At 47.2% G+C, this 26834-nt stretch overlaps 1 protein-coding gene across 3 annotated transcripts in view; it reads right to left on the bottom strand.

The window, feature by feature from the left end:
• The window catches only part of DEUP1 (deuterosome assembly protein 1), a 70099-nt gene that overhangs the window by 31435 nt on the left and 11830 nt on the right, over positions 1 to 26834 (bottom strand). Inside the window, exons 5-9 of one of the 3 annotated variants that reach the window (XM_073558388.1) lie at positions 15583 to 15717; positions 11431 to 11544; positions 5055 to 5306; positions 3318 to 3448; positions 1523 to 1616 (exon numbers count right to left, since the gene is read on the bottom strand). In XM_073558388.1, coding sequence (XP_073414489.1) covers positions 1523 to 1616; positions 3318 to 3448; positions 5055 to 5306; positions 11431 to 11544; positions 15583 to 15717 — 726 coding nt within the window. Of the gene's footprint in view, positions 1 to 1522; positions 1617 to 3317; positions 3449 to 5054; positions 5310 to 11430; positions 11545 to 15582; positions 15718 to 26834 lie in introns of all 3 variants that reach the window. The other 2 variants (XM_073558387.1, XM_073558389.1) reach the window with 2 other exon arrangements.

Here is a 26834-nt window from a genome sequence, read left to right on the forward strand (position 1 = left end):
CTGACCACACTCCAACACCTGCATCCCACACAGCACAGTAGTGCAGCAAAGCACCCTTTGGTGGCTCCCTGCTTGGAACACGAAGCGTGCTGGGAGGCGGGTAGAGTTTAGTTTAGCACCAAAAGAGCGGGAAGAGGGTAGGATTGAGTCAGTTTGTCACAGGTGTCTGACGAGGTCAGTCTGTGAGAAGAGATCCCCTGAGGGGGATGGATGAAGGAAGTGCTGCAGCCGACCTCAGTGACCTGGGTCTGCTGGCACAGGAAAGGAACATTGATAGAAAGCCTGACTCTCCATAAAAAGGAAAGGATTAGTACGGAACGTGAGGAGAAGAAGAGAACTAAGGATTAGGGTTAGAGGAGAACCCTTCCCAAGTTCTAAGTGCAAGGCCGGGGTCCGGTCCCCGAGGTTGTATGGATACTAGTGGTCCTGCAGCAGACACCGGAGGAATAGAAGTTGTCATCACTTTATTCCCACACCAGACTTGGGGGCACAACAGCAACGTGAGTGAGCCGGGACTAAGTAGTAAGGAGTTCCCGAAGCAGGCTACAGCTGTCTGCCGTACAAGTAGAGTTCATAGGAACATCTGACAGGAGGCACTCCAGTGTAACTCAGTACTGTGAGTACTTCACCATAGGCGCTTAGAGGGAGATGTTCAGAAAAGGCACATGTTGGCGGAGTGTTGGAAAGGAGTACTTCATCTTGCTTGGAAGTTGGCTGAGCCCCTGACCCGGAGGACACGGCACGGATGCGGGCCCTTGTACCCCAACGGACTGTGAGTAAAGCTTTGGAACTGCATGCCCTTTTGTCCTCCACTTATTCCTGCGTCAACCTACCCAGCACCGCTACATCTCCCACGCCTGACACTACATCATCTAAGTGTCACTTCACCTACTCTGCCCTGGGACTACAGCCCTGCCTGTGGAGGGCTACACCATCATTTCTGCACCACACCATCGGTCCCAGAGGTTCTGTCTTCAGCGTCAGCTTAACATCTTCATTGCCGAATACCACAGGTGGCATCACGAAACATTCATTAATAAACTTTATTCCATCACTCAACATTCCCCTTTTACAATTGACGCCCAGGGCCACAGCTACCGTGACAACTCCCATTGAAATCAACGGGTCCGGCTCCGAGTACCCCACAGCCCTGGGAGGGCGACCCATAAAAGCAGCCTAAGTGTTTTTTTTTTTATTTTTGAATTCAGCAGGAGGGTCCCAGGCAGTCTATTCCTACTGTCCTGGGGAAGAGGCGCTACACAAGACCTAATTCTAGACAGGGAATACCAGTGACCAGCCTGCCATCTAGGAACATGATGCAGGAAAATAACTAATAACCATCTCCATTACTAGTACCTGAGCCCACTGAGACCCCTTTAAAAAGGTAAAGTAAAATTAATTCAAACGGTTTAAAAATTAATTTAAGAATAAACATCACCTCATTAAGGCATTCTTATCCGGAGCCATCACATTCTAGAATTTCTGGTACTGTGCAAATATCAACCTTCTGCGGTTACGTTACCTGATCTTTTTTGCAGGGAGACAGTTTTAATCTCTTTTGAAGCTTCTCTCGGTTTGACACCTGCTTCTTCATGAACACGTATGATTCTTGAGAGCTGAAAAACCAAAAAAATACAGGGGATATCCAACAAAACGTAATAAACAGAAACAAAAGAATATGTTTAATTTATTCACACTTCAGCCTATGCATTAGGATATATGTACACCAGAGTAGGGGGTAGTGTCAAAAATAACAGGGGTGGTCACGCAGATCCCATCACTGTTACCACTTTGACACCTGACAGATCACACAGATCCTACGGTTGCGACCACTTTGTCCGGAAAATGCAACTCTGCTGGCTTCAGAGGTGCGGTTTACAGAACAAAAGGAACAGAGCTATTAAATGTTATATATTTAATCCAAATAAGTAGACAGCGTTTATAAAACTATACAAAGACGAAATAAAAGGGTAACAAAACAATCCAAGATATACAATTACATAACTTAAAAAAGGAATAAAAAGAGAATTACTAAACTTGATGTCACAGAAATGGCTCAGCGCTTAGCGAAGCACTCCAATTGGGCAAATGTAACACTTTCATAGCTAATTATGTCTTCTTGAATGACCAATGTCCCAAACCCAAGTTCTGCTTTTAATTCAATCAAGGATATACCCACATACCTCCCCTTGGTGATCTCATATGGGGGCTGGTTGTGGGGTGTGCTAAGTCTGATAGAATTTTATGAGACAACTTACATGATATGTTTGCCCTGGAGTATCTAGGAGGTAGATATTGTCGTCATATTTTTTATCGAGACTTTACCTTTACATACAGATCAAACATGACTTGGATAGCATCATCTATCGGGCTGTTATTAGGTTAGAGAAGTTAGAGGACAATGATGGGAGTGAATGTGGTCTATTCTTTCCTTTGCAACAACGCTGAAAGTATATCCTGATAAATATCGGATGGATGCAAACCCAACACTGGACACCGGAGACAGAGTGTCTATGAAAAATTCTTTGATGAGAAGCTTATTCCTAGGAAAGCAGTTCTCCTCCTCTGCGTAAATGAAACTCACACTGGTTTTCTCTTTCCCCAGCAAATTTCCCTGCTGTAATTACCTGGCCACTGAAGGGAGCTGCAACTTCAATTGACATGGGGATGTTAGCTCTCTTCCCTCATCCCGTTAGAATTAGTTTTTCCTCACTTCCCCATATGTTCAATGTGATGGTGATATGCCTCTTCTCTGGAGATGTCTTATAGATTTTTAATTTTTCTCTATGACACAGTGTGTTTGAGACTACACTCTATGAGCTAGAATAGACCTAGCTTGTCCATGGTTAGTACACCCAACAGGGAAAGAAAAAGGATAACCCTGCCATTGCCTCCATGACCCTTAAAGGAAAACCTATCAGGACAAGGTTTACAGATCAATCTGGTATATAGATGTATATATCACAGAACAAGAATGAAAAATTATACCTGTCTTGTAGTAATTCGATGCACTATTGCTGAGGAATTGAGATTTAAAGCCACATGCAAATTAGCCTGGAAGTGCATTGTGGGAGTGTTCATGTTCTCCGCATATACCGACACGCCCCAATGCACTTCCAGGCTAATTTGCATGTGGCTTCAAAGCTTGATTTCTCTACGCTGACACATCAGATTAGTATTAGACAGGCATCATTTTATTAATTCTTGTCCTGATAGATTCACTTTAACTCCATTTAGCAATCTGAGACCATTTCCCTATCCCGTGACCTTTCTCTGTGGGGGGGGGACCAAAAAATAGTCCATGTCAGTCATCATACCTGAGCTTATTCTCTTCATCCTTCTCCGATATTAATGTGTGCAGCTGCCTCTGATCCATCTCGGTCGCCCTGCAGAGGTCCTGACGTGCCCGCAGTTCAGTGGCGGCTTCGGAGAGTTTGCTCTCCGTCCTCTGGGGGTCAAGTGATAAAGAGGAAATTGATTTTCTATCTAATTTGCGAGGTTGTTACACCATTATACTGGAGACAACTGATCAATCATGGGCTTTATTCAAGAGAAAACTAGAAAGGCTCGAGCCTACGAGAGCCTATTACTATGCATCTGTAGGAGAAGCAGAAATCTCAGCTAAGCAAGCCACAGGCTTTACATTGATAAATCCGCCTAGGATTGCTCTGACATAGGGTCAATGCCATCTGCACAATCACATATACACGGTAATGGGCCACAGATTGCATTCCAAGCAGGATCCAGGCTTAGATTATAAATTTTCTCAATGTGGATTTATGGAGATCTTCACTAGTGTGCTGCATCCTAACCCTGACCCTCCACACCCCTCTCTTCCCACCTTGCACCTTTCCATAAGAGCCAGACGCTTATTTGATAGATCACATGATAAATAGCCAATCTGCAAATCACCATTTATAAATGTCGTCTTACCCCCCCAGGAAAAAAAATCACTACTAAGGGTTGGTCCCCTCCGCCCCAGGAAGCGGGGGGGGAGGGTCCTTGTCCCTCCGCCCCAGGAAGCGGGGGGGGGGAGGGTCCTTGTCCCTCCGCCCCAGGAAGCGGGGGGGGGGGAGGGTCCTTGTCCCTCCGCCCCAGGAAGCGGGGGGGAGGGTCCTTGTCCCTCCGCCCCAGGAAGCGGGGGGGGGAGGGTCCTTGTCCCTCCGCCCCAGGAAGCGGGGGGGGGAGGGTCCTTGTCCCTCCGCCCCAGGAAGCGGGGGGGGGAGGGTCCTTGTCCCTCCGCCCCAGGAAGCGGGGGGGGGGGGAGGGTCCTTGTCCCTCCGCCCCAGGAAGCGGGGGGGAGGGTCCTTGTCCCTCCGCCCCAGGAAGCGGGGGGGGAGGGTCCTTGTCCCTCCGCCCCAGGAAGCGGGGGGGGAGGGTCCTTGTCCCTCCGCCCCAGGAAGCGGGGGGGGAGGGTCCTTGTCCCTCCGCCCCAGGAAGCGGGGGGAGGGTCCTTGTCCCTCCGCCCCAGGAAGCGGGGGGAGGGTCCTTGTCCCTCCGCCCCAGGAAGCGGGGGCAGGGTCCTTGTCCCTCCGCCCCAGGAAGCGGGGGGAGGGTCCTTGTCCCTCCGCCCCAGGAAGCGGGGGGAGGGTCCTTGTCCCTCCGCCCCAGGAAGCGGGGGGAGGGTCCTTGTCCCTCCGCCCCAGGAAGCGGGGGGAGGGTCCTTGTCCCTCCGCCCCAGGAAGCGGGGGGAGGGTCCTTGTCCCTCCGCCCCAGGAAGCGGGGGGAGGGTCCTTGTCCCTCCGCTCCAGGAAGCTGGGGAGGGTCCTTGTCTTTCCGCTCCAGGAAGCAGGGGAGGGTCCTTGTCCCTCCGCTCCAGGAAGCAGGGGAGGGTCCTTGTCCCTCCGCTCCAGGAAGCAGGGGAGGGTCCTTGTCCCTCCGCTCCAGGAAGCAGGGGAGGGTCCTTGTCCCTCCGCTCCAGGAAGCAGGGGAGGGTCCTTGTCCCTCCGCACCAGGAAGCGGGATTATGTGCTTGTGCCAATGAGGAGTCCTTATGATTGGATGGGACAGAACCATTGCTGGTGGACTTGTGCTGCCGCCTATCATGTCATTACCTGGCAATGCTTCTGACAATCCCTCAGCTCCTGTAAGAGCTGCAGATTCTCAGCTTTCAGCGAGTTCCTACTTAATGTGATTTCTTTTACAGCATTTTTGAGGTTTTCGATGATGACCCTGCCGCTCCGGATTGTCTCCTGGGAAACGTCAAGCTGGCACCTCAATCTTCTGATGTCGCTTTGGTTATTGGTAATTGCCTCGTCCTGCAGCCGCGTCCTGCATGAGCGCTGCTCCGGGTGGCAGTGCGACTGCTTCTAGGAGACGAGAACACACATCATATATTACAATTACACATTGTATCCTTCATTATGGGCAAAAAATAATGAGACCCTGAGCACCAATTAGATAAACCAGCAAAAACATGCGCGTCTCCGCTCACCAGACTGCAATTACTGAAAGGGAAGAGTCCATGTAAAAGAGCTGTAAAGCCCCTCCACATCTACTTCTCCCATACCGTCATTACAGACAAATGGGAATGTTACCTCTAGCTCCACAAATCTCACTTCATACTGGCCGCTGTTCAAGCGAAACAATCAGGAAAGCCGGTATAAAAAGGAAGAAAAAGCCACGAAGAATGAAAAGGTGTCAATCCCTAATTAACACACAGTGGCGGAAAAGCTCACTCTCCTTATTACAGTCTTCTTGTGCCTGCCCAATCTCACCAAATAAATGACATATGTACTCACAGCACTGCCTCCCTATAAATGAGGAATGCACAGATAGTACTGTCTCTATGTCTCTCCTTATAGCTGACCAAGACACAGATAGTACTGCTTCCCTGTCTCTCCCTATAATTGATCTAGACACCTATAGTACAGCCTCCTTGTCTCTTCCTATTATTGACCCAGAAATATAGTACTGCCTCCCTGTCTCCCTATAATCGACCGAGACACCTATAGTACTACCTCCCTGTCTCTCCCTATAATCGACCGAGACACCTATAGTACTACCTCCCTGTCTCTCCCTATAATCGACCGAGACACCTATAGTACTACCTCCCTGTCTCTCCCTATAATCGACCGAGACACCTATAGTACTACCTCCCTGTCTCTCCCTATAATCGACCGAGACACCTATAGTACTGCCTCCCTGTCTCTCCCTATAATCGACCGAGACACCTATGGTACTGCCTCTGTGTCTCTTCCTATAACTGACCTAGAAACAGATAGTACTGCGTCCCTTTCTCTCCCTATAGCTGAAATTGGCTCAGATAGTACTGTCTCCCTGTCTCTTCCTAAAATTGACCCAAGAACAAAGTGCAGATTCCCTCTCTGTGCCTATAATTGACCTAGCCTATTAGTGCTTGTCATCCTTGACAAATTCACAGCTGGGGTGGCCATGCAGATCCCACCACAGCCACCAATTTGTCAAGGATGTCAGCGCTTCCTCCCTATAACTGACCAAGACACATAGTACTGCATCCCTGTCTCTTTCTAGAATTGGCCTACGCACAGATAGTACTGCTTCCCTCTCTCTCACTATTATTGACCAAGGTGAGAATAGGCAGAAGTAAGGACGCAATACTAGCGGCAACTTGGTGAATAATAGGGAGGAGTAAAAAGGCAGAACTATTACGGTATTAACCAAGGCACAGATAGTACTGCCTCCCTGTCTCATCCTATAATTATCCTAGGTACACATAGTACTGTCTCCTTATAAATGATGTAGACACAAATAGCACTGCATCCCTTCACATGGCATATCAAAAAGCTAACAGCAGAATGACTCAGAGGGCAGTATGTAGCGACAATGTATACAGAGGTAGGTACGGAAACGTAGTCATCTGCTCGTGCATATAGTGAATCACTTAGAGATCTTGACCTCCACTGTTCCTGCTAAATGACATTTCTTAATTACATTTCATAACTGAGGAAAGGGAAACTTGAAAATGCTGTGCTATCTTCTAATAGCCTTCTCCTGCTTTGTGGACCTCCACAATTCTCATTTTCAGATGGCTAGGCAGCTGGTTAGAAGAACCCATGGCTGCAGTTTTTGGTCTGTTCCTGCATCTGACCTAGGACCACACAGTACTGCCTCCCTGTAAATGATACAGGCTCAGATACTATTGCCTCCCTCTAAAAGGATACAGGCTAAGATAGTACGGTCTCCCTCTAAAAGGATACAGGCTCAGATAGTACCGTCTCCCTCTAAAAGGATACAGGCTCAGATAGTACTGTCTCCCTCTAAAAGGATACAGGCTCAAATAGTACTGTCTCCCTCTAAACGATATAGGCTCAGATAGTACCGTCTCCCTCTAAAAGGATACAGGCTCAGATAGTACCGTCTCCCTCTAAAAGGATACAGGCTCAGATAGTACCGTCTCCCTCTAAAAGGATACAGGCTCAAATAGTACTGTCTCCCTCTAAACGATATAGGCTCAGATAGTACCGTCTCCCTCTAAAAGGATACAGGCTCAGATAGTACCGTCTCCCTCTAAAAGGATACAGGCTCAGATAGTACCGTCTCCCTCTAAAAGGATACAGGCTCAGATAGTACCGTCTCCCTCGGATACAGGCTCAGATAGTACCGTCTCCCTCTAAAAGGATACAGGCTCAGATAGTACCGTCTCCCTCTAAAAGGATACAGGCTCAGATAGTACCGTCTCCCTCTAAAAGGATACAGGCTCAGATAGTACTGTCTCCCTCTAAAAGGATACAGGCTCAGATAGTACCGTCTCCCTCTAAAAGGATACAGGCTCAGATAGTACCGTCTCCCTCTAAACAGGATACAGGCTCAGATAGTACCGTCTCCCTCTAAAAGGATACAGGCTCAGATAGTACCGTCTCCCTCTAAAAGGATACAGGCTCAGATAGTACCGTCTCCCTCTAAAAGGATACAGGCTCAGATAGTACCGTCTCCCTCTAAAAGGATACAGGCTCAGATAGTACCGTCTCCCTCTAAACAGGATACAGGCTCAGATAGTACCGTCTCCCTCTAAAAGGATACAGGCTCAGATAGTACCGTCTCCCTCTAAACAGGATACAGGCTCAGATAGTACTGTCTCCCTCTAAATGATATAGGCTCAGATAGTACCGTCTCCCTTTAAATGATATAGGCTCAGATAGTACTGTCTCCCTCTAAACGATATAGGCTCAGATAGTACCGTCTCCCTCTAAACGATATAGGCTCAGATAGTACTGTCTCCCTCTAAATGATATAGGCTCAGATAGTACCGTCTCCCTCTAAACGATATAGGCTCAGATAGTACCGTCTCCCTCTAAACGATATAGGCTCAGATAGTACCGTCTCCCTCTAAACGATATAGGCTCAGATAGTACTGTCTCCCTCTAAATGATATAGGCTCAGATAGTACCGTCTCCCTCTAAACGATATAGGCTCAGATAGTACTGTCTCCCTCTAAACGATATAGGCTCAGATAGTACCGTCTCCCTCTAAACGATATAGGCTCAGATAGTACCGTCTCCCTCTAAACGATATAGGCTCAGATAGTACTGTCTCCCTTCCTTCCCTGTAAATGACATTTAAAATGTTTGAGTTGCCAGAGCAGAAATCTCACAGCATTATCTGCAGTCTCAGTGGTGCTTTAATATGATGGTGAGAAATAAAAAGTAATGTCCCCCTCCCACCCCCTCTAAGAACGTATTTCACAAGCTTCTTGAATGGTTTCCAACGACAACCAGCAGAATTATTACTTTCAAGATAAAACAGCTCGAGTATAATAAATCACTACAATACACGGTAAGTAATGCAATGTATTTAGAAGGTGAAATTATCTTTAAAAAGGCAAATGCATGATTTAACCCCTTCCCTGCACACAGCCCTTCATTTAGTCTGCTGGCAGAGCGTAGCGTGCAGTAAATGTATGGCAGGCGGATGGTGCATGACCCATTAGCTAGTTAAAGTCAATGGTTTCTCCCTGGTAGGGTGTCTACAACAAAATGTATGGCTGACAGTGCGTTATCCGTGCCAGGAATGAGATCTGCTGCATTAGGGAAGCATAAAGAGAATCTACAATAAAGCAGAATACGTCCAGGGAGCAGCACTGGAAAGATCCGGCTAGGGACCATAGCCATAAAGCAGACTAGTCTAGCTCTGTCCCTGGCCGGCTCTTCCCAGCGCTGCTCCGGGTGACTGACAGGTCTCTCATTATGAAAGACACCTGTCAATCCAGAGGAATAGCCTAGGAGACATATCATCTTTATTTTTGCGGCGATATAGCTTGTTTTTGCGGGATGAGCTGTGTTTGTCGGCGGCAACATTTTGGGGTATAAATCAATTATTTCTAAACTTTTTTTTTTTTACTGTTTGAGGGGAGAAATGGTGAAAAAAACCCCCCCCCCAAAAAAACAACAAATGCAATTTTGATGCGGATTTCTTTTTTCTTCCCGATTAAGGCCCCCCCAATGATAGCCCAATTAAGGCCCCCCCAATGGTAGCCCAATCAAGGCCCCCCAATGGAAGCCTGATCTGTGTGCATTTTTCCCACTAGGCAGCCAGCTCCTCTTTTTCTTTGGGTTACTGGCTGTCTTCATCAGTGGGTTGCACCTGTGCTGCCCTAAGCCTTTATCAATGGAGGCCTGCTGCATCCTGCTAGTGCATCAGTCAGGGTTTGGTGAGGAGTCTACCTTTCATATGTAAAACAACTTTGTTTCAAGCATATGATGCTCGTTCACACTCACTTTTGGCAAGTAACAGGTGTGGGCAATATGAAAATCACAGCTGACACCAGATAAGGGGAGAAGTTGACTCAGCCTTTGCATTGTGTTTCTGTGTGTGCCACACTAAGGGTACCGTTACACCTAGCGATGCACCAGCGATCCCGACCAGCGATATCACCCGGTCAGGATCGCTGGTGCATCGCTAGGTGGTCGCTAGTGAGCTGCCACACAGGCAGATCTCACCAGCGACATCGCTGGGGACGGGGGTCGCTACTTACCTGTCAGACGCGGCGATCCTGCGTCCTCCCGCCCGGCTCCACGCGTCGCTCGTCGGCGCCACAGGAAGCGCCGCAGGAAGTGACCGACGAGGAATAGTCCAGTAGCTTCTCGCGCGATCAACGATAACCAGCGGGGGAGCCGGTCGGAGGTAAGTATCACATGCAGCGATATCGCTAGCAATATCGCTGCAACGTCACAAAATCGGTGACTTTAACAGCGATATTGCTAGCGATATCGCAGTGTGTAACGGGGGCTTAAGAGTGGAGAACACAAAGAGAAGAGAACTGTCTGAGGACTTGAGAACTAAAATTGTTGACAAAATATCAACAATCTCAAGGTTACAAGTCCATCTCCAGAGATCTTGATGTTCCTTTGTACACAGTGCGCAACATAATCAAGGTTACAACCCATGGCATTGACACAGGATAGTCCGGATGTTGGATAAGCAGCCCCCAATCAAGTTCCAAAGAAATTCATGCTCTCCTGCAACTCAGGATGCATCAGTTTCATGTACGAACTATCCGTCCACATTTGAATGAAATGAAATGCTATGGCAGGAGACCAAGGAGGACCCTACTGCTGGCACAGAGCTTTAGAAAAACTAGACTGCAGTTCACAAAAATGTATGCAAGTTAAAATCCTCCTGGGAAAGCGTCCTGTGGACACCTGAAACCAAGATAGAGCTTTTTGGTAAAGCACATCATTCTGTTTACAGAAAAAAAGGAAGCAGCCTACAAAGAAAAAGGATACAATGCCTACAGTCAAATATGGTGGAGGTTCAAACATGGTTTGGGGTTCAATGCTGCCTCTGACACTGAGTGCCTTGATTGTGTGCAAAGCATCATGAAATATGAAAATTACCAAAGGATTTTGGGTTGTAATGTAGTGCCCTGTGTCAGAAAGCTGGGTTTGCATCCTAGGTCATGGGTCTTCCAGAAGAATAATGACCCCAAACATACTTCAAGAAGCCCTCAGAAATGGATGGAAACAAAGTGCTAGAGAGTTCTGAAGTGGCAGCAAGGAGTCCGGATCTAAATCCCATTAATCACCTGTAGAGAGATTTTAAAATTGCTGTTGGGAGAAGGCGCCTTCAAATATGAGAGACCTGGAGCAGTTGGCAAAAGAAGAGTGCTCCAAAACTCCAGTTGAGAGGTGTAAGAAGCTTGTGGATGGTTATAGGAAGTGACTGATTGCAGTCAATTATTCCAAAGGGTGTGCAACCAAATATTAACTTGAGGGTGCCAACAAATTCCCATTTTGGGGGTTTTGTACGAAATTATGTCCAATTTGCCTTTCTCTCTTTTTTTTGTGTCGTTCCAATATACACAAAGGAAATAATCATGTGTATATCAAAGCGTGATAATTTTCTGGGAGAAATACTTCATGTTCTGGAACAATTTCAAGCGTGTGAACACTTTCTGCCATGACTGTAGGTAGATATAGACGGTGTATAAGCGGAATATTTTACTGAGGTTACCTGGAGATATTCACATTTTTCTATCAGATTCTTCCTCTGCTCATTTAATTCCTGGATATTTTCCTGATACAGCCGGCTCTGATTCTCCCATTGTTCGGCTTGCTCTTTATATTCCTGAAAAGACACAAATCTCACAAGTGAAAAGGGTTCTCTGCCTTTATCTGCTTCCAGCTACACAGCTCAGGCCCCACAGCTAGCACGTCTAAACTTTTTTTCCACTGCAACCTACAAAAAAAAACCAAAAAAACAATCGAGGTATAATGCCCACCCAATATATTTCACAGACAAAGAATATTTTTTGCATTCACGTCATGCAGCTGGATAGCTTAAAAATTGTGAAGAATTTCTAAGAAAGGACATTAGTTTCACATTGGGCAGACCAAAAACAAGTCTGTGTTACATGTGAAGGCATTATAGCCTGTTCCTAGTGTCAGATTTTTCTCTTGTAGGAGTGTCCCTCTCAGTAATATAGGCTGGATATGAGCTCTGAGTATATCCAGGCTGCTGTCTCATTCACGGTATAATCTTCATTCTTTCTCAGACCCCCTGATATGCAGTTCACAGTCTGTTCCAAGTTTCAGATTTTTCTCCTATAAGAGTGTCCCTCTCAGTAATATAAGCTGGTTGTGAACTCAGAATTTCCAGGCTGCTGTCTCATTCACTCTCATTTCCTTGGTTTTCTCTATATATGTTGTAATACTATGTAACTATTCACAATTGACAAAGGCTCTGGATGAGCTGAAATGTTTTGCTGTGATGTGGAATAAAGCAAATTAAATCAACACATGTGAGTGCCGGGATTTCCTCTTTTCTTGAACCTCTCAGTAATATAGGCTGGATGTGAGCTTAGTATATCTAGGCTGCTGTCTCATTCAATCTTTCTCAGGCCCCCTGATATGCAGTTTTCAGCCTGTTCCAAGTTTCAGATTTTTCTCTTGTAGGAGTGTCCCTCTCAGTAATATAGGCTGGATGTGAGCTCAGCGAATTTCCAGGCTGCTGTCTCATTCACTCTATAATCTTCAATCTTTCTCAGACCCCCTGATATGCAGTTTACAGCCAGTTCCAAATTTCAGATATTTCTCTTGTAGGAGTTTCCCTCTCAGTAATATAGGTTGGATGTGAGATCTGAGTATTTCCAGGCTGCTGTCTTCATTAGATCATAACTACACAGCTTTTATGCTTCACTTATTTCTTCACCGTTTGCTTTTTTTCCCATCGCCAGGTCAAGAACAGATTAAATTACAGTAACTTCATTCTGCAGGTGAATACGATATTGATACCAAAATTACGTAGGTTTTTTTTTTAATGTTTTACCACTTTTCAACAAAAAAATGCTCAAAAGTTTTTTTTAATATTTTAATGGTGGCAAAAAAAATTCCAAACTTCGTAAAATAATAATAATTAAAAAAAATTGGTGTATGTTGACATTTTTTTCAAGACCCGTAACTCTTACTTTTCCCACAATGGACCTGCGATGTATTTTGTATGGCTTTTATTGGTTCTATTTTGGGATACATACAACGTCGATCACTTTTATTGCAGGGTTGTATTTTTTATGGGTGGAGGTACCAAGACTAAAAACAGCAACTCTAGTGTTTTACGGGGTTTTTTCTTCCTTGTATTTACCATACGGGATAAAATAGTTTTACGCTGTGATAGATCGGACGTTTACAGACGCGACGACAAATATGTTTTTTTTACACTATCTATATATAATTGGTGAAAAGAGGGGCGATTCAAATTTTTGTTTTTTAACTTTTTTAAACTTTTATTGTTTTCGGAGACTTTCACCGTCGATGGTTTCATCGCTTGTTCTAGGTTTTGCAGTACTACAGCAGTGAAAATAACAGTCTCCTATGAAGCTCAGTCTGTGGCTTGGCTTCACAGGAGAACCAAGATATCCCCTGGCTTCCATGGTAAACCATTGGCACCCTGCAATCATGTGGAGAGGAGGAAAGGTGATGGACGACTGAACGGGTACCTGGGCTTGATCACTCCACCTAAATGCAGCTGTCAGCGATTGACAGCGGCATTTAAGGGCCTAAAAAGCTCCGATCCCTGCTGCTAAAGTCAAAATGCCGGCTGCATAACACAGTCAGCACCTGCCCTTTATGGACGGGCTCAGCTCTTGAGACCTCTCCATGTGATTTTCTAATACATCCTTGTGCTGAAAGGGATTCATTAAAGTGATTTTCAGCAGTTTTAATACAGATTGATCATCCCGTATCAGATCTGTGGGCTTTCGACTCTCAGAACCTCCGAGATCCGTTGATTGAAGGCTCTGCGGTATATGGTAAGTGCTACAGCTCCATACACAGTGTATTGGCCGTGAGCGGTACTGCAAGGACCCTGCTATACAAGTGAATGGGAGGAAAGCTTGCAGCACAGTGAACGGAGCAGAGACCCCTTAGATCAGCCGATCGGTAAGGGTGCTAAGAGTCAGACCACCACGAATGTGATATGGAGGGCCTATCTTAAGGCAAGATGATCAATATCATAGCTCTAAAAAAAAAAAAAAAAAGACTATTAAGACTATTTGCAAAGTTGCTTCATTTCCCATTTGACACTGACTGTGAAGCTGGATCTTCTCTTTAACAACCAAAAGAAAAAATAAATATAATAAAAAAATAAATGCTGCTATTTTTATTATAAAAGCCAAGTTATCATTAGGACAAATAATGTGGAAGCGCCGCTGTGGTCACACAGACTGGAGATGATTTATGTGTCCCCCTGCCAGTAATTACTTTCTGATTTAGTCAGCACTTAACTCTCTGTAAATTGCCATCCTTAAAAAAAAACAAAAAAACTATTTACTCAATGAATCAAAGCTATTAGCGCCAATAAACCGTAAACGAGCCGTAAAGAGGCTCCGGGAGCGCAGCACGATTTATGGCTCTCCGCGGCTCGGCATCCAGCTGATCGCCACAAGATACTTTATAATTACCGTCCAGGCGCCCGGATGCTACAGCCCCATACATGTCATAATGTAAGCGTGCAGACGTGGCGCTCTAGAGCTCGACCATAAACATGGAACCAAAAAAGGTGCCGGTACCTGATGAGCCTCTGCGGACAAGTCGCTGTGTAGTCTGACGTTGTGTAACGACTCAATAATAAGACGGCAGAAGAAACCAGATTATGCCTCACCTCCGGGTGCAAGTCGTATAGGAACGGGCAGAGGAAAATGCAGCTCAGCCTGCGCTCCCAGGACTGGTGCGACTGCTGGAGTCCCCATGTGAGTTGGTTATATACAGTGAGTCACATGTGCTGAGAAGCCGTTCTTACTGCTTCAACACATTTATTCTTAAAAAAAGCAAATGTGCAAATCAGTCAGGCTACATAAGGTTTATCACTGTGTGTGGATGAGAAAATAAACAGGACTCTCAGGCTCTCCTTCACTTTGGGGGGGGGCAAAAGAAAGACTCGCAGGCTTTCCTTCACTTTGGGGGGGGGGGGGGGGGCAAAAGAAAGACTCGCAGGCTTTCCTTCACTGTGGGAGTGGGGCAAAAGTAGGACTCACAGGCTCTCCTTCACTGTGGGAGTGGGGCAAAAGTAGGACTCACAGGCTCTCCTTCACTGTGGGGGTGGGGCAAAAACAGGACTCAAGGGCTCTCCTTGACTGTGGGGTTGGGGCAAAAGCAGGACTCACAAGCTTTCATTCACTCTGGGGGTGGGACAAAAGCAGGACCAACAGGCTTTCCTTCATTGTGGGGGCAGGGCAAAATCAGGACTCACTAACTTTCCTTCCTTGCGGGGGTGTGGCAAAAGCAGGACTCACAGGCTATGCACACTGTGTGGGAGTGTCAGAAGCAAGACTCACAGGCTTTCCATCACTGTGTGTGTGGAGCAAAAACAGTATTCACAGGCTTTCTATGCTAGATGGGCAGGGAAAAAGCAGGACCCACAAGCTTTCCCTCTGTGTGTTTTTGTGGGGTGAACAAGACTCACAAGCTTTTAACGTGGGTGGGCAGGAAAAAAAAACAGGACTCACAGGCTTTTACTAAGAATAACATCAATCAAAAAAGGGATGTCCCAAAGTAAAAGAAAGAAGAAAACAGAAAACTGTAAAGAAATCGATGCAAGCCAAAGGAAAACATGCAGATGTTGGACCCAAAGCCCCACAGTGCTCATCACTGAATCACTGCACAATCTTACCTCCAGCCTCTGAGACAACCGGTGGAGGTCCGCCTGGCTTCTCTCGGGCTCCATGGAGGCCTCTGCGCTGTCATTCTTATGGTTTTTCACGTGATAATAATGGAGTTTATCATAACTCTTCTTCAATTTACTAAGCTGAGGAAAGAAACAGACAAAGTTGTGATCACGTCTGTTAACAATGACACCCCCAGCCATGTCAAAGGGGACGTTCGGACCAACTAAATAAACAGCGAGGCAGTGCAATAAGGAGAGTCCTGACCGTGTCCAACGTGCTCACAGTCAGGAATCCGCTCGGTTTCACACTCTCGGCACTCGTCACGTGACCTGCGCATTTGCAAACTTCTGATCATGTGCTGACCGCCTTCTCTTCCAATTCTCAAAACGGTCTCTATTGAGACCATATGTGACATCACTGGGAGGAATTTGGCCTTGTACTGGTCATACCTTACGTCGCTTTATCGGCCAAAAAATGGCTTGTGTGTAACGCTACATCTTGCCAGCAGAGGGCATCCTGGGGAATCATTTCTGTGCAGATTTGATCGCTGATAGAGGTCCGCAAATCCCTACTTGTGGCGCTCAGGTGATCGCTACCTGCATGTCCTGCACCTTGTTAAAGAGGTTTTTCACTTTAACAAAAGGGAACCCCAGACCTTATTAAACACACATAAAATACCAAATAGAGCGGGTAATTAACCCTTTCCCAAGTCCAGCACTGCTTCTCTGCTAAAGCTCCGGTCTCTGTGTTTTGGTTGCAGTCACGGACACGGCTCACCTCACCGCTGCAGCCAATCAGTATATCAGGGCAGAGCTCAGCGATTTCCACAGCGGCGACGCGCGTTGTAGTTGAGACGTTATTGATGATCAGTGGCAGAGAACCAGCGCTGTTTCCAGGGGGGGGAGGGGGGGGGCTTAATGTATGAAAAAAAGCATATTAGGGAAGACTGAGCAGTAAACTATCCTCCTGCCCGTCAGCAGTTATTGGGGGGAGATTTTGGCAACTTTCAGTCCAGCGGTTACAAAAGATTAGAGTGTAACCACAATCTCCTCATCGCTCGCCCCGTCTATGGAGAAATCGCAAGTTCTATAAAAGGAAAAAGTTTTTATAAAGTTTCTCAACTTTCGGAAAGTTTTTATATTAAGTAGTAACGGAGTAATAGGATCTCAAAAAGTTTTAACAAACTTTATAAACTTAGGAAAAAGATTTCACCAAGTTTTTCAACTTCGGTAACATTGAAAAACTTTGCAAAAACTTTTTCCTTTTTTGAACTTTGAGTTGTTTTTAACAATGTCCTACCAGTCTGCCCACATCTGTCCTACCCACAGGTCCACAGGACGTGTTCTCCTAATGTGGAAGCTACGGACACATTTTCCCTCCGGAGATTTTGAAATCTAGCGCACTGCCTATAAAATCCAAGAGGGAAAACAGTGTGACAGGTACACTGGGGTATTCTGAAGGGTTGGGACCGCAGTGCTAGGTGTAGATATGGTTCATGTAAAAGGAGATTTTCTTTTTTTTCTTACCATCAAAATTGATTTTGCTTTGGTTCAGCGCCATCTAGTGACCGCTGATGGAAATTTATTTTAATTTTCTGCTTTTCACAATTGGGATAAAACTACAGGGATGGGGAAAGCTGCAGCTAAATTATCTACATAGGGGAAAGAGGAACAGCTAAAGTGAATGTGACATATGGGGCCCAGGGCATCAAACTGTACATGAAGAAGAAAAACTTCATTGAGGCAAAATAAAATTCACATACAGGTTTAATCTACTCTATAAAGAAACACTTTATATACAGTATGTATTAAATTATTTAAATAATTATTCAATTATTTGGAGTCACTGTGTACATACATTACTGATCCTGAGTTACATCCTGTATTATACTCCAGAGCTGCACTCACTATTCTGCTGGTGGAGTCACTGTGTACATAGATTACATTACTCATCCTGAGTTACATCCTGTATTATTCTCCAGAGTAGCACTCACTATTCCGCTGGTGCAGTCACTGTGTACATACATTACATTACTGAACCTGAGTTACATCCTGTATTATACTCCAGAGCTGCACTCACTATTCCGCTGGTGCAGTCACTGTGTACATACATTACATTACTGATCCTGAGTTACATCCTGTATTATACTCCAGAGCTGCACTCACTATTCTGCTGGTGCAGCCACTGTGTACATACATTACATTACTGATCCTGAGTTACATCCTGTATTATACTCCAGAGCTGCACTCACTATTCTGCTGGTGCAGTCACTGTGTACATACAGTACATTACTGATCCTGAGTTACATCCTGTATTATACTCCAGAGCTGCACTCACTATTCTGCTGGTGCAGCCACTGTGTACATACATTACATTACTGATCCTGAGTTACATCCTGTATTATACCCCAGAGCTGCATTCACTATTCTGCTGGTGTAGTCACTGTGTACATACATTACTGATCCTGAGTTACACCCTGTATTATACTCCAGAGCTGCACTCACTATTCTGCTGTTGCCGTCACTGTGTACATACATTACATTACTGATCCTGAGTTACATCCTGTATTATACCCCAGAGCTGCACTCACTATTCTGCTGGTGCAGTCACCGTGTACATATATTACATTACTGATCCTGTACTGATCCTGAGTTACATCCTGTATTATACCCCAGAGCTGCACTCACTATTCTGCTGGTGCAGTCACTGGGTACATACATTACATTACTGATCCTGAGTTACATCCTGTATTATACCCCAGAGCTGCACTCACTATTCTGCTGGTGCAGTCACTGTGTACATACATTACATTACTGATCCTGAGTTACCTCCTGTATTATACTCCAGAGCTGCACTCACTATTCTGCTGGTGCAGTCACTGTGTACATACATTACATTACTGATCCTGAGTTACATCCTGTATTATACCCCGGAGCTGCACTCACTATTCTGCTGTTGCAGTCACTGTGTACATACATTACTGATCCTGAGTTACATCCTGTATTATACCCCGGAGCTGCACTCACTATTCTGCTGGTGCAGTCACTGTGTACATACATTACTGATCCTGAGTTACATCCTGTATTATACCCCGGAGCTGCACTCACTATTCTGCTGGTGCAGTCACTGTGTACATACATTACTGATCCTGAGTTACATCCTGTATTATACTCCAGAGCTGCACTCACTATTCTGCTGGTGCAGTCACTGTGTACATACATTACTGATCCTGAGTTACATCCTGTATTATACCCCGGAGTTGCACTCACTATTCTGCTGGTGGAGTCACTGTGTACATACATTACATTACTGATCCTGAGTTACATCCTGTATTATATTCCAGAGCTGCACTCACTATTCTGCTGGTGCAGTCACTGTGTACATACATTACATTACTGATCCTGAGTTACATCCTGTATTATACCCCAGAGCTGCACTCACTATTCTGCTGGTGCAGTCACTGTGTACATACATTACTGATCCTGAGTTACATCCTGTATTATACCCTGGAGCTGCACTCACTATTCTGCTGGTGCAGTCACTGTGTACATACATTACATTACTGATCCTGAGTTACATCCTGTATTATACCCCGGAGCTGCACTCACTATTCTGCTGGTGCAGTCACTGTGTACATACATTACTGATCCCGAGTTACATCCTGTATTATACCCCGGAGCTGCACTCACCAGGGCTGTGGAGTCGGAGTCGGAGTCGGTGCTCATTTTGGTGGAGTCGGTATAAAATGGACCGACTCCGACTCCTAAAATATATAATAAATTGGGTACAGTAATTCAATGCAGGATGTGCTGAATATTTTTTCATAGGAATTTGGGAAAGTTATGAAATGTCCTATAAATGACTGTTCTATTCCTGATCTAAGGCTACATTCACACACAGCGTTTTTCCTGTGTTTTTTGAGGATACGTTTTTCAGCTGCAAAAGCTGATCATCTTTTTAAAAAACTGCATCACCTGAAAGGTTTTTGAGCTCATAGATAATGTTACTCAATAGCAAAAGCAGATTAGAAATCTGCTCTATCTATCCATTTATCCATATCTGTCTATCCATATCGTATCTGTACCAAAAAGAATGAAAACCGGATAGTACACCAATATATATTCTGTTCTATCTAAATATCTTGATTATTGGATCATAAAAATGATTAAATGTCTGAGGTTCACATTGTACTACAATAAATTTTTCACTTAAATATAAGCAATATGTGTGGGAGTCGGAGTCGTGGAGTCGGTGTAAGGGAAATTGAGGAGTCGGAGTCGCAGGTTTGGCTTACCGACTCCACAGCCCTGGCACTCACTATTCTGCTGGTGAAGTCACTGTGTACATACATTACTGATCCTGAGTTACATCCTGTATTATACTCCAGAGCTGCACTCACTATTCTGCTGGTGCAGTCACTGTGTACATACATTACTGATCCTGAGTTACATCCTGTATTATACCCCGGAGCTGCACTCACTATTCTGCTGGTGCAGTCACTGTGTACATACATTACGTTACTGATCCTGAGTTACATCCTGTATTATACCCCGGAGCTGCACTCACTATTCTGCTGGTGCAGTCACTGTGTACATACATTACTGATCCTGAGTTACATCCTGTATTATACCCTGGAGCTGCACTCACTATTCTGCTGGTGCAGTCACTGTGTACATACATTACATTTCCGATCCTGAGTTACATCCTGTATTATACTCCAGAGCTGCACTCACTATTCTGCTGGTGCAGTCACTGTGTACATACATTACTGATCCTGAGTTACATCCTGTATTATACTCCAGAGCTGCACTCACTATTCTGCTGGTGCAGTCACTGTGTACATACATTACTGATCCTGAGTTACATCCTGTATTATACTCCAGAGCTGCACTCACTATTCTGCTGGTGCAGTCACTGTGTACATACATTACATTACTGATCCTGAGTGACTTCCTGTAGCTCTTTTTTATTATAAAAATATCAAAAACACAATACATAATACATAAGACAGACAAAAACAACATTCCAGAAATCAAAAACCACGGTACATGAACTAAAATAAACCACACCGACATACAGAAAAAACTTGTGCAAATATGCTAGCTTATGACAGTCCGTCTCTGAAGAACATAGCGCAGCATCTCCAGGCTTTGCAGCCTGAGGGACCCCCAGCAGGAACCTCCAAAAAAAACAAAGAAAACAAACAAAAATCCATTCCTTCACATTCAACCCCATTCACACCTTCACTCATGCTCCTGTTCATTCCTATATACTGGATTTAAAACAGGAAAGTAAACACTTTTCCTGTCCCACTGCCTTAAACAAAAAAAAAAAAAAAAACAGCCATCTTGGCAGACCCTCAACTACTTCCCCTCAACACAGCAAGAAACCCCCCCCCCCCTTTTTTTCCTTTTTTAATTTTTTTATTTTAAATTTTTTTTTTTTTTTCTTCCCTTTCCACCACCCACACCACAGGTCCACAAGTTCGTAGCCTTTTCCACACCTAGGTGCATGAAAGTTTATGGCCTCAGAAAAAAAAAACAGCACTTCAGGGTCCCAGAAAGTTTATGGCCCGTCTCTACGTTTCCTATATTTCACATGGTCCTTGGTGTAGTTCCCAGGCCATCTTCCTTCTCATCTTCGGCCCTTGATTTCTCAGGGTCCTTTCCAGGGTCCAAACTTCCCCCCTCCCCCCCGCAAGAAACCCCCACCCAATCTGACTGTACCCCTTCCCCCTTTCCTAACTATAATATATACATTTTAAAAGCACCATCCTAACGACATACATACAATACTGCATACATATACACATACACAAAAAGAACATACTACACTTGTAATGCACCTAAGATACGACCTGCTTATATAACCAGTGATAATATTACCCAAACAATCAGTATTAACCACATTTCCAAAAAAACCCTGCCACAGGCCCAAGTTTGGTGCCTGCAAGCCCAATATCCATTAAATTTCATGCTTCCAAAACAAAGCTAAAGTGACATGCACCAGCCCAACACCAGGAAAGGAGTTCTGGAGGCCCCATCCCTCACTAACACATTCACCCTGTCCCTCAACAACCAAGACTGTCCCTACTTCTGTCCCTAAAGAAACTGTCCCTATCTGTCCCTACTCTACCTAAATTATCATAACTAACTCTCTCTGTCCCTCAGTGCCTGTCCCTCCCTGTCCCTAACACACCCAGTGAAACTTATGCTATCCCTACCCTCATTCACACGGAGCTAGCTCTCCCTTGAGTGCGTTTTTAAAAGGAGAGGCCTCTCCAAAGCCAAGAGGCCTTCCTCACACCCAACCTTTCGAACTCCAAACAACGGACCTTCACCAGGTCACCCAAGATGTTTCCTACCACCTCATCCCTTGGGAGGGTTTTTTCCTCGTCGAAACTAGGCACCGTGCATTCCAAGTGTAGAACCTAACCACTACACTGACTAGGAATAAAGTGCACGGGTCCCGGCCACCCAGGGATCTGAACGCTCCATAGACCCACTCAGTGTAGGAGAGGGACGCCTGCCGCGGCCAACGTATGGAAGCACCCACCTCTGCATTAAAGGGACAATGAAGCAGGAAGTGCTCCATGCTTTCCAGCACGTTGCCACACTCCTCACGGGGACAACCCCGATCATCGGATTTCCTGCACTTCAAGTTATCCTTTACATACAGCCTCCCGTGGAAGCAGCGCCAGGTCAAGTCCCAAAACTTCATGGGGATCCGCTTAGAATTTAAAAGACCCAGCCCGACCTCCAGATCCCGGCCTGGGCAATCCTTAAGGGCCAGGAGCTTCTGGAAATGGGTCAACAGGACCCTCCTGTCAAGGCATTGCCTCGACATGGTCCTGATTTCCCACATTCCCAGACCCCACCGGCGGATCACCTTCAGAACCGGGGAAGCGTAAGCCTGGAGATGCCCATGAGGTGTGCGTAGGTCCTTCACCTGCCCTCCTGTCTCCCATTCCTGGAAGAAAGGCCAAAGCCAACCCTTGCAGGAGACTACCCACGGAGGAGCCCTCTCTAGCCAGAGGTTGGAGATGTTAGTCTTAAGAAAGGTGTTTACTAGAAACACCACCGGGTTGACCATACCCAACCCGCCTAGTCTCCTCGTACGGTATGTAACATCCCTCTTGATTAGGTTAAGCCTATTCCCCCATAACAATTGGAAGAACAGGCTATAGACCCGTGTCCAGAGAGGTTCCGGCAAGATGCACACACTGCCCAGGTATATTAATAAAGGTAGCAGAAAGCCTTTAGCCAGGGCAACACTTTCCCTCAGGGTTAAAGACCAACCCTTCCATTGGTCCACCTTTTGGGCGGCGATCTTAAGTCTGCCCTCTCAATTTTGCTGGGGGTAATCCCCGGGGCCAAATTCGATGCCTAGAATTTTGGCGGTGGCCTGGGGCCCTGGAAGGGTGTCCGGGAGATCAAACCTGGGATCTCCCCCTCCCAGCCAGAGACTTTCACACTTATCCCGGTTGATCATGGACCCGGATGCCTCCGAGTAGCGTACTACCTCCGACATGACCCAATCCGCCTCCCCTCTCGAGGACACGAAAAGGGAAACATCATCGGCGTACGCCACCACCCTCAGAGAGGACCCAGAGCCCGCCTGGTCCATCCCGACTCCCGCCAACGGTCCACGATCTACCCTCCTTAGGAAGTGATCGATCGCGAACGCGTATAAAAGCGGGCTCAGCGGACAGCCCTGACGGACCCCAGAACCCACCTCAAAAGGGCGACCTGACCAACCGTTCACCAGCGGAAAAGTCTCAGCCCCTTGGTACAAGATCTCTAACCATTTTACAAACCTACCAGGCAGTCCATACCTCAAAAGGACAGACCAGAGGTACTCGTGGTTGACCCGGTCAAAGGCCTTCCAGTGACCTGCCCTACCCTGCTCCACTGCCTCTCGGACAACGAGCACAGCACTAAAAGTACTGCGGCCTGGACCAGAGCAATGCTGGGCCCCTGAAAGGAGCCGGGGTGCAAACTTCACCAGCCGATTAAACAGCACCTTGGCCAGAACCTTCCGGTCCGTATCGAGAAGCGCTATGGGACGCCAATTCTCGATACGGGACGGATCCTTACCCTTTGACAGAATAATGAGGGCTGACTTGCTCATTGAGTCGGGAAGAGTGCCCGAGGAGAGACACTCATCAAATACCCCTGTCAAGAGGGGGACCAAGGAGTCCCTAAAAGTCTTATAGAACTCGGATGTTAAGCCATCCGGACCTGGCGATTTCTTGGGCCGAAGCCCATCAATGGCCAGTCTCACTTCCTCTTCCCTGATTTCTTCTGCCAAAACACCAAGAGAGGGATCACCCCCTGGCTCAGGGACGGTTTCAGCCAGGAAAGCCGACATCCTGTCCCGATCCAGATCCTTCTTTTCCAAGAGGTGTGAGTAGAAGGATCTGACCACCTCCAGGATCCCTGATTTGGATCTGTTCAGGGACCCCGTACTGTCGATCAGTCCTGTTACCATCTTACAATTCACTGACATCTTACAGTTTCTGTAAGGGTCGGGCGAGCGGTACTTCCCGAAGTCCCTCTCAAAAACTAAAGATGTGTGCCTATCATACTGACACCTCTTGAGTAAAGATTTCACTCTGGAGATTTCCTCACGGTCACCTCCAGTCGAGACAAGCTGCTCGAGGTTCCTCCCCAGAGCCTGATACAAGCGGTGCCTGTTCAGACTTCTGAGGTTCTAGAGCTGACGGAAGAACCCCGCCACCCGCTTTTTGAAGATCTCCCACCACTCTGACTTACTACTACAGAGATCCAACAGCGATACCTGGCTCTGAAGAAAATCCTCGAAGGATTGTCTCACCTCCGCTTCTTCCAGCAGGGACGAATTGAGCTTCCACAGCCCTCTTCCCATCCGAGGAGTCTCTGCAACATTCAGAGAAAAGAAAATTAGACAGTGGTTGGAGAACTCCACCTCAACGGCGGACACCGCAGAAAAGATGGCGTCCTCCTTTAAAAAAAACCTGTCTATTCTAGACCTGCTGCTACCCCTATGATAGGTGAAACCCCCGTGACCTGGGGTGTGCCGGATGTGGACATCCACCAGGTGAGCTTCACTGGCTATACTATTTAACGCGACGCTGTCATAAGCCAGGCGATCTCCGGGACTCCCCCCCGGTCAAGGGACCTCGTAATGGTGTTAAAGTCCCCACCGAAGACCACCTGTCGGCTCGTAAAAAGAAAGGGCTTGATCCTCAGGAAGAGACACTTACGGTCCCACTTTGACTGGGGCCATAGATGTTTATGAGCCGAAGCTCTTGTCCCCTCATGAAGACATCCAGGATCAGGCACCTCCCCATTTCCAACACGGTAACCCGTCTGCATTCCACAACTGCGGTTTTAAAAAGGACCGCCACCCCGCTATACGGCTCGGCCGCAAGAGACCAGTATGAGGGCCCGCACCTCCACTCCCTTCGTGCTTTATGGATGGCCCTCATGTCGGTTAGTCTGGTCTCCTGCACAAATAACATTTCTGCCTCAATTCGGGAGAAAAAATCAAAGGCCGTGAAGCGAGCCGCATCTGACTTTATGCTGGCAACATTAATAGATGCCAGCGTCAACGGGGCGAGTTCCGCCATCATGGGTGATCAATTCGGATGGCCAACTTCTTACCACTGCTATCACCTCCACCTGGGGAGGGGGTTGGACACCTTCCTTTTCAGGGAAGCTCCCGTTGTGTCCATCCCACCCCCCGGTGTCCTCGCCCCCGGGTTCCAGGTCTGTCCCCCCCCCAGGAGGAACACTGCCCCCTGAGGGACGGACCCCACCATCCCCCGAAGGACCCTCCGGTGGTACCCCCGGCCCAGCATCCTCGTCTTGCGGCCCATCATCCGAGCCTCCAAGGACGCTGAACCGGTTGGAGAGATCAATCAGAGGGAGGGGTCAGCGGGCCCTTCCGTGCGCACCCTGGTGGTCGGGGCAGGGGGAGATTTTGAAGGCTTGCCAGCCTTCTTCCCCCCCGATTTGTTACGATTGGCACGTTTGCTTTTGCCACCCGCTGCTGTAGGCTGCTCCTGGACCTCCTCATCAACACTTTCATACTGTGAGGACCCGTCCAAGTCAGCCGCTTTATTCTCCCTCTCAATCCTCCTGATGTCCTCTCTCACCACACTCTCCGTCAGGACCTCAGTGGCTTTTGCCACTGGCCTGGACGGGAGTAGCAGGCATCATCCCGGTTGCCTGAGACTTCACCTGCCCCCCACCCCCATGGCGTTTTTCTTGCCTCCGCACGTACGCGGGGCCCCTCACCTTGGCACTGCCCTTCCTCACCAGTCCCTCAGCCCCTTCCCCTCCGCCACCACCTGCCACAGCTGCAGGAGCGCGGCCAGAGGTTTCTCCCTCACGTACTCCTCCCGCCGGGCCTGCAGCGGCATTAGAAAAGGAGCGAGGGCAGCGGCAGAGAGGGTGACCTAGGTCACCACACACGTGACACCGAATGTCTTTACACGAGGCGGCCAGATGACCTACCCCACCACACAAGGCACATTTCTGTACCTTGCAGCTAGCGCTGAAGTGAGTGGGGTCGCCGCACTTGTGGCAGACCTTCGGTTGCCCCTGGTAGAAGACCAGGATCCTGTCCCTTCCCAGGAACGCCGAGGAAGGGATGTGGGTGACCGTGCCGCCGGAAACCTTCAATTTAACCATGAAGGTCCAGCCCCCCGACCAGATGCCGAATTCGTCCCTGTTCTTTTTGGGGACCTCGGTGACTTCCCCATAACGGGAAAGCCACATCAATGTCCACGCCGGCAAGTGACTCGTTACAAGTGACCACGGTCACTCGCTTGACGGAATTTTGGCGAGACACCGCTTGCGCAACGAAGTCTCGCCATCCGGGCTCTTCCTGCACCAGCTCATAGTTAGACCAGAAGAGCTCAAGCCCCTCTGGCCGCACAAAGCTGACGTCGAAGAAGCGGGACGCCGAAGGATGTATCAGGGCAAAGATGTCATTCGCCCCGAAGCCCATCTTAAGGAGGAGCTCCACCACCTTGCTCCTAGGTGGAAAGCTTCACTGCCCCCCCACCTAAGACGGACCACATTCCTCCTTTGCGGCCCCTGCCCGGCTGTGGGGAGAGACCAAACAGTCCCTCCCTCCCTTTGGTTTTGGAAGGCAGCAAGGCCGTGTCTCTCTATCCAGAAAGACAAGTCCACTGTCCTCCCCTCTATCACTATCGACATTTCTCCTTTTTTGAGGGCCTCCAGGAAACGGTGGTGCAAAGCGCCGTCCC

The sequence above is a fragment of the Dendrobates tinctorius genome, unplaced genomic scaffold, assembly GCF_039654945.1.
Source record: "Dendrobates tinctorius isolate UK_male_01 unplaced genomic scaffold, ASM3965494v1 ptg000256l, whole genome shotgun sequence".
Taxonomy (NCBI): domain Eukaryota; kingdom Metazoa; phylum Chordata; class Amphibia; order Anura; family Dendrobatidae; genus Dendrobates; species Dendrobates tinctorius.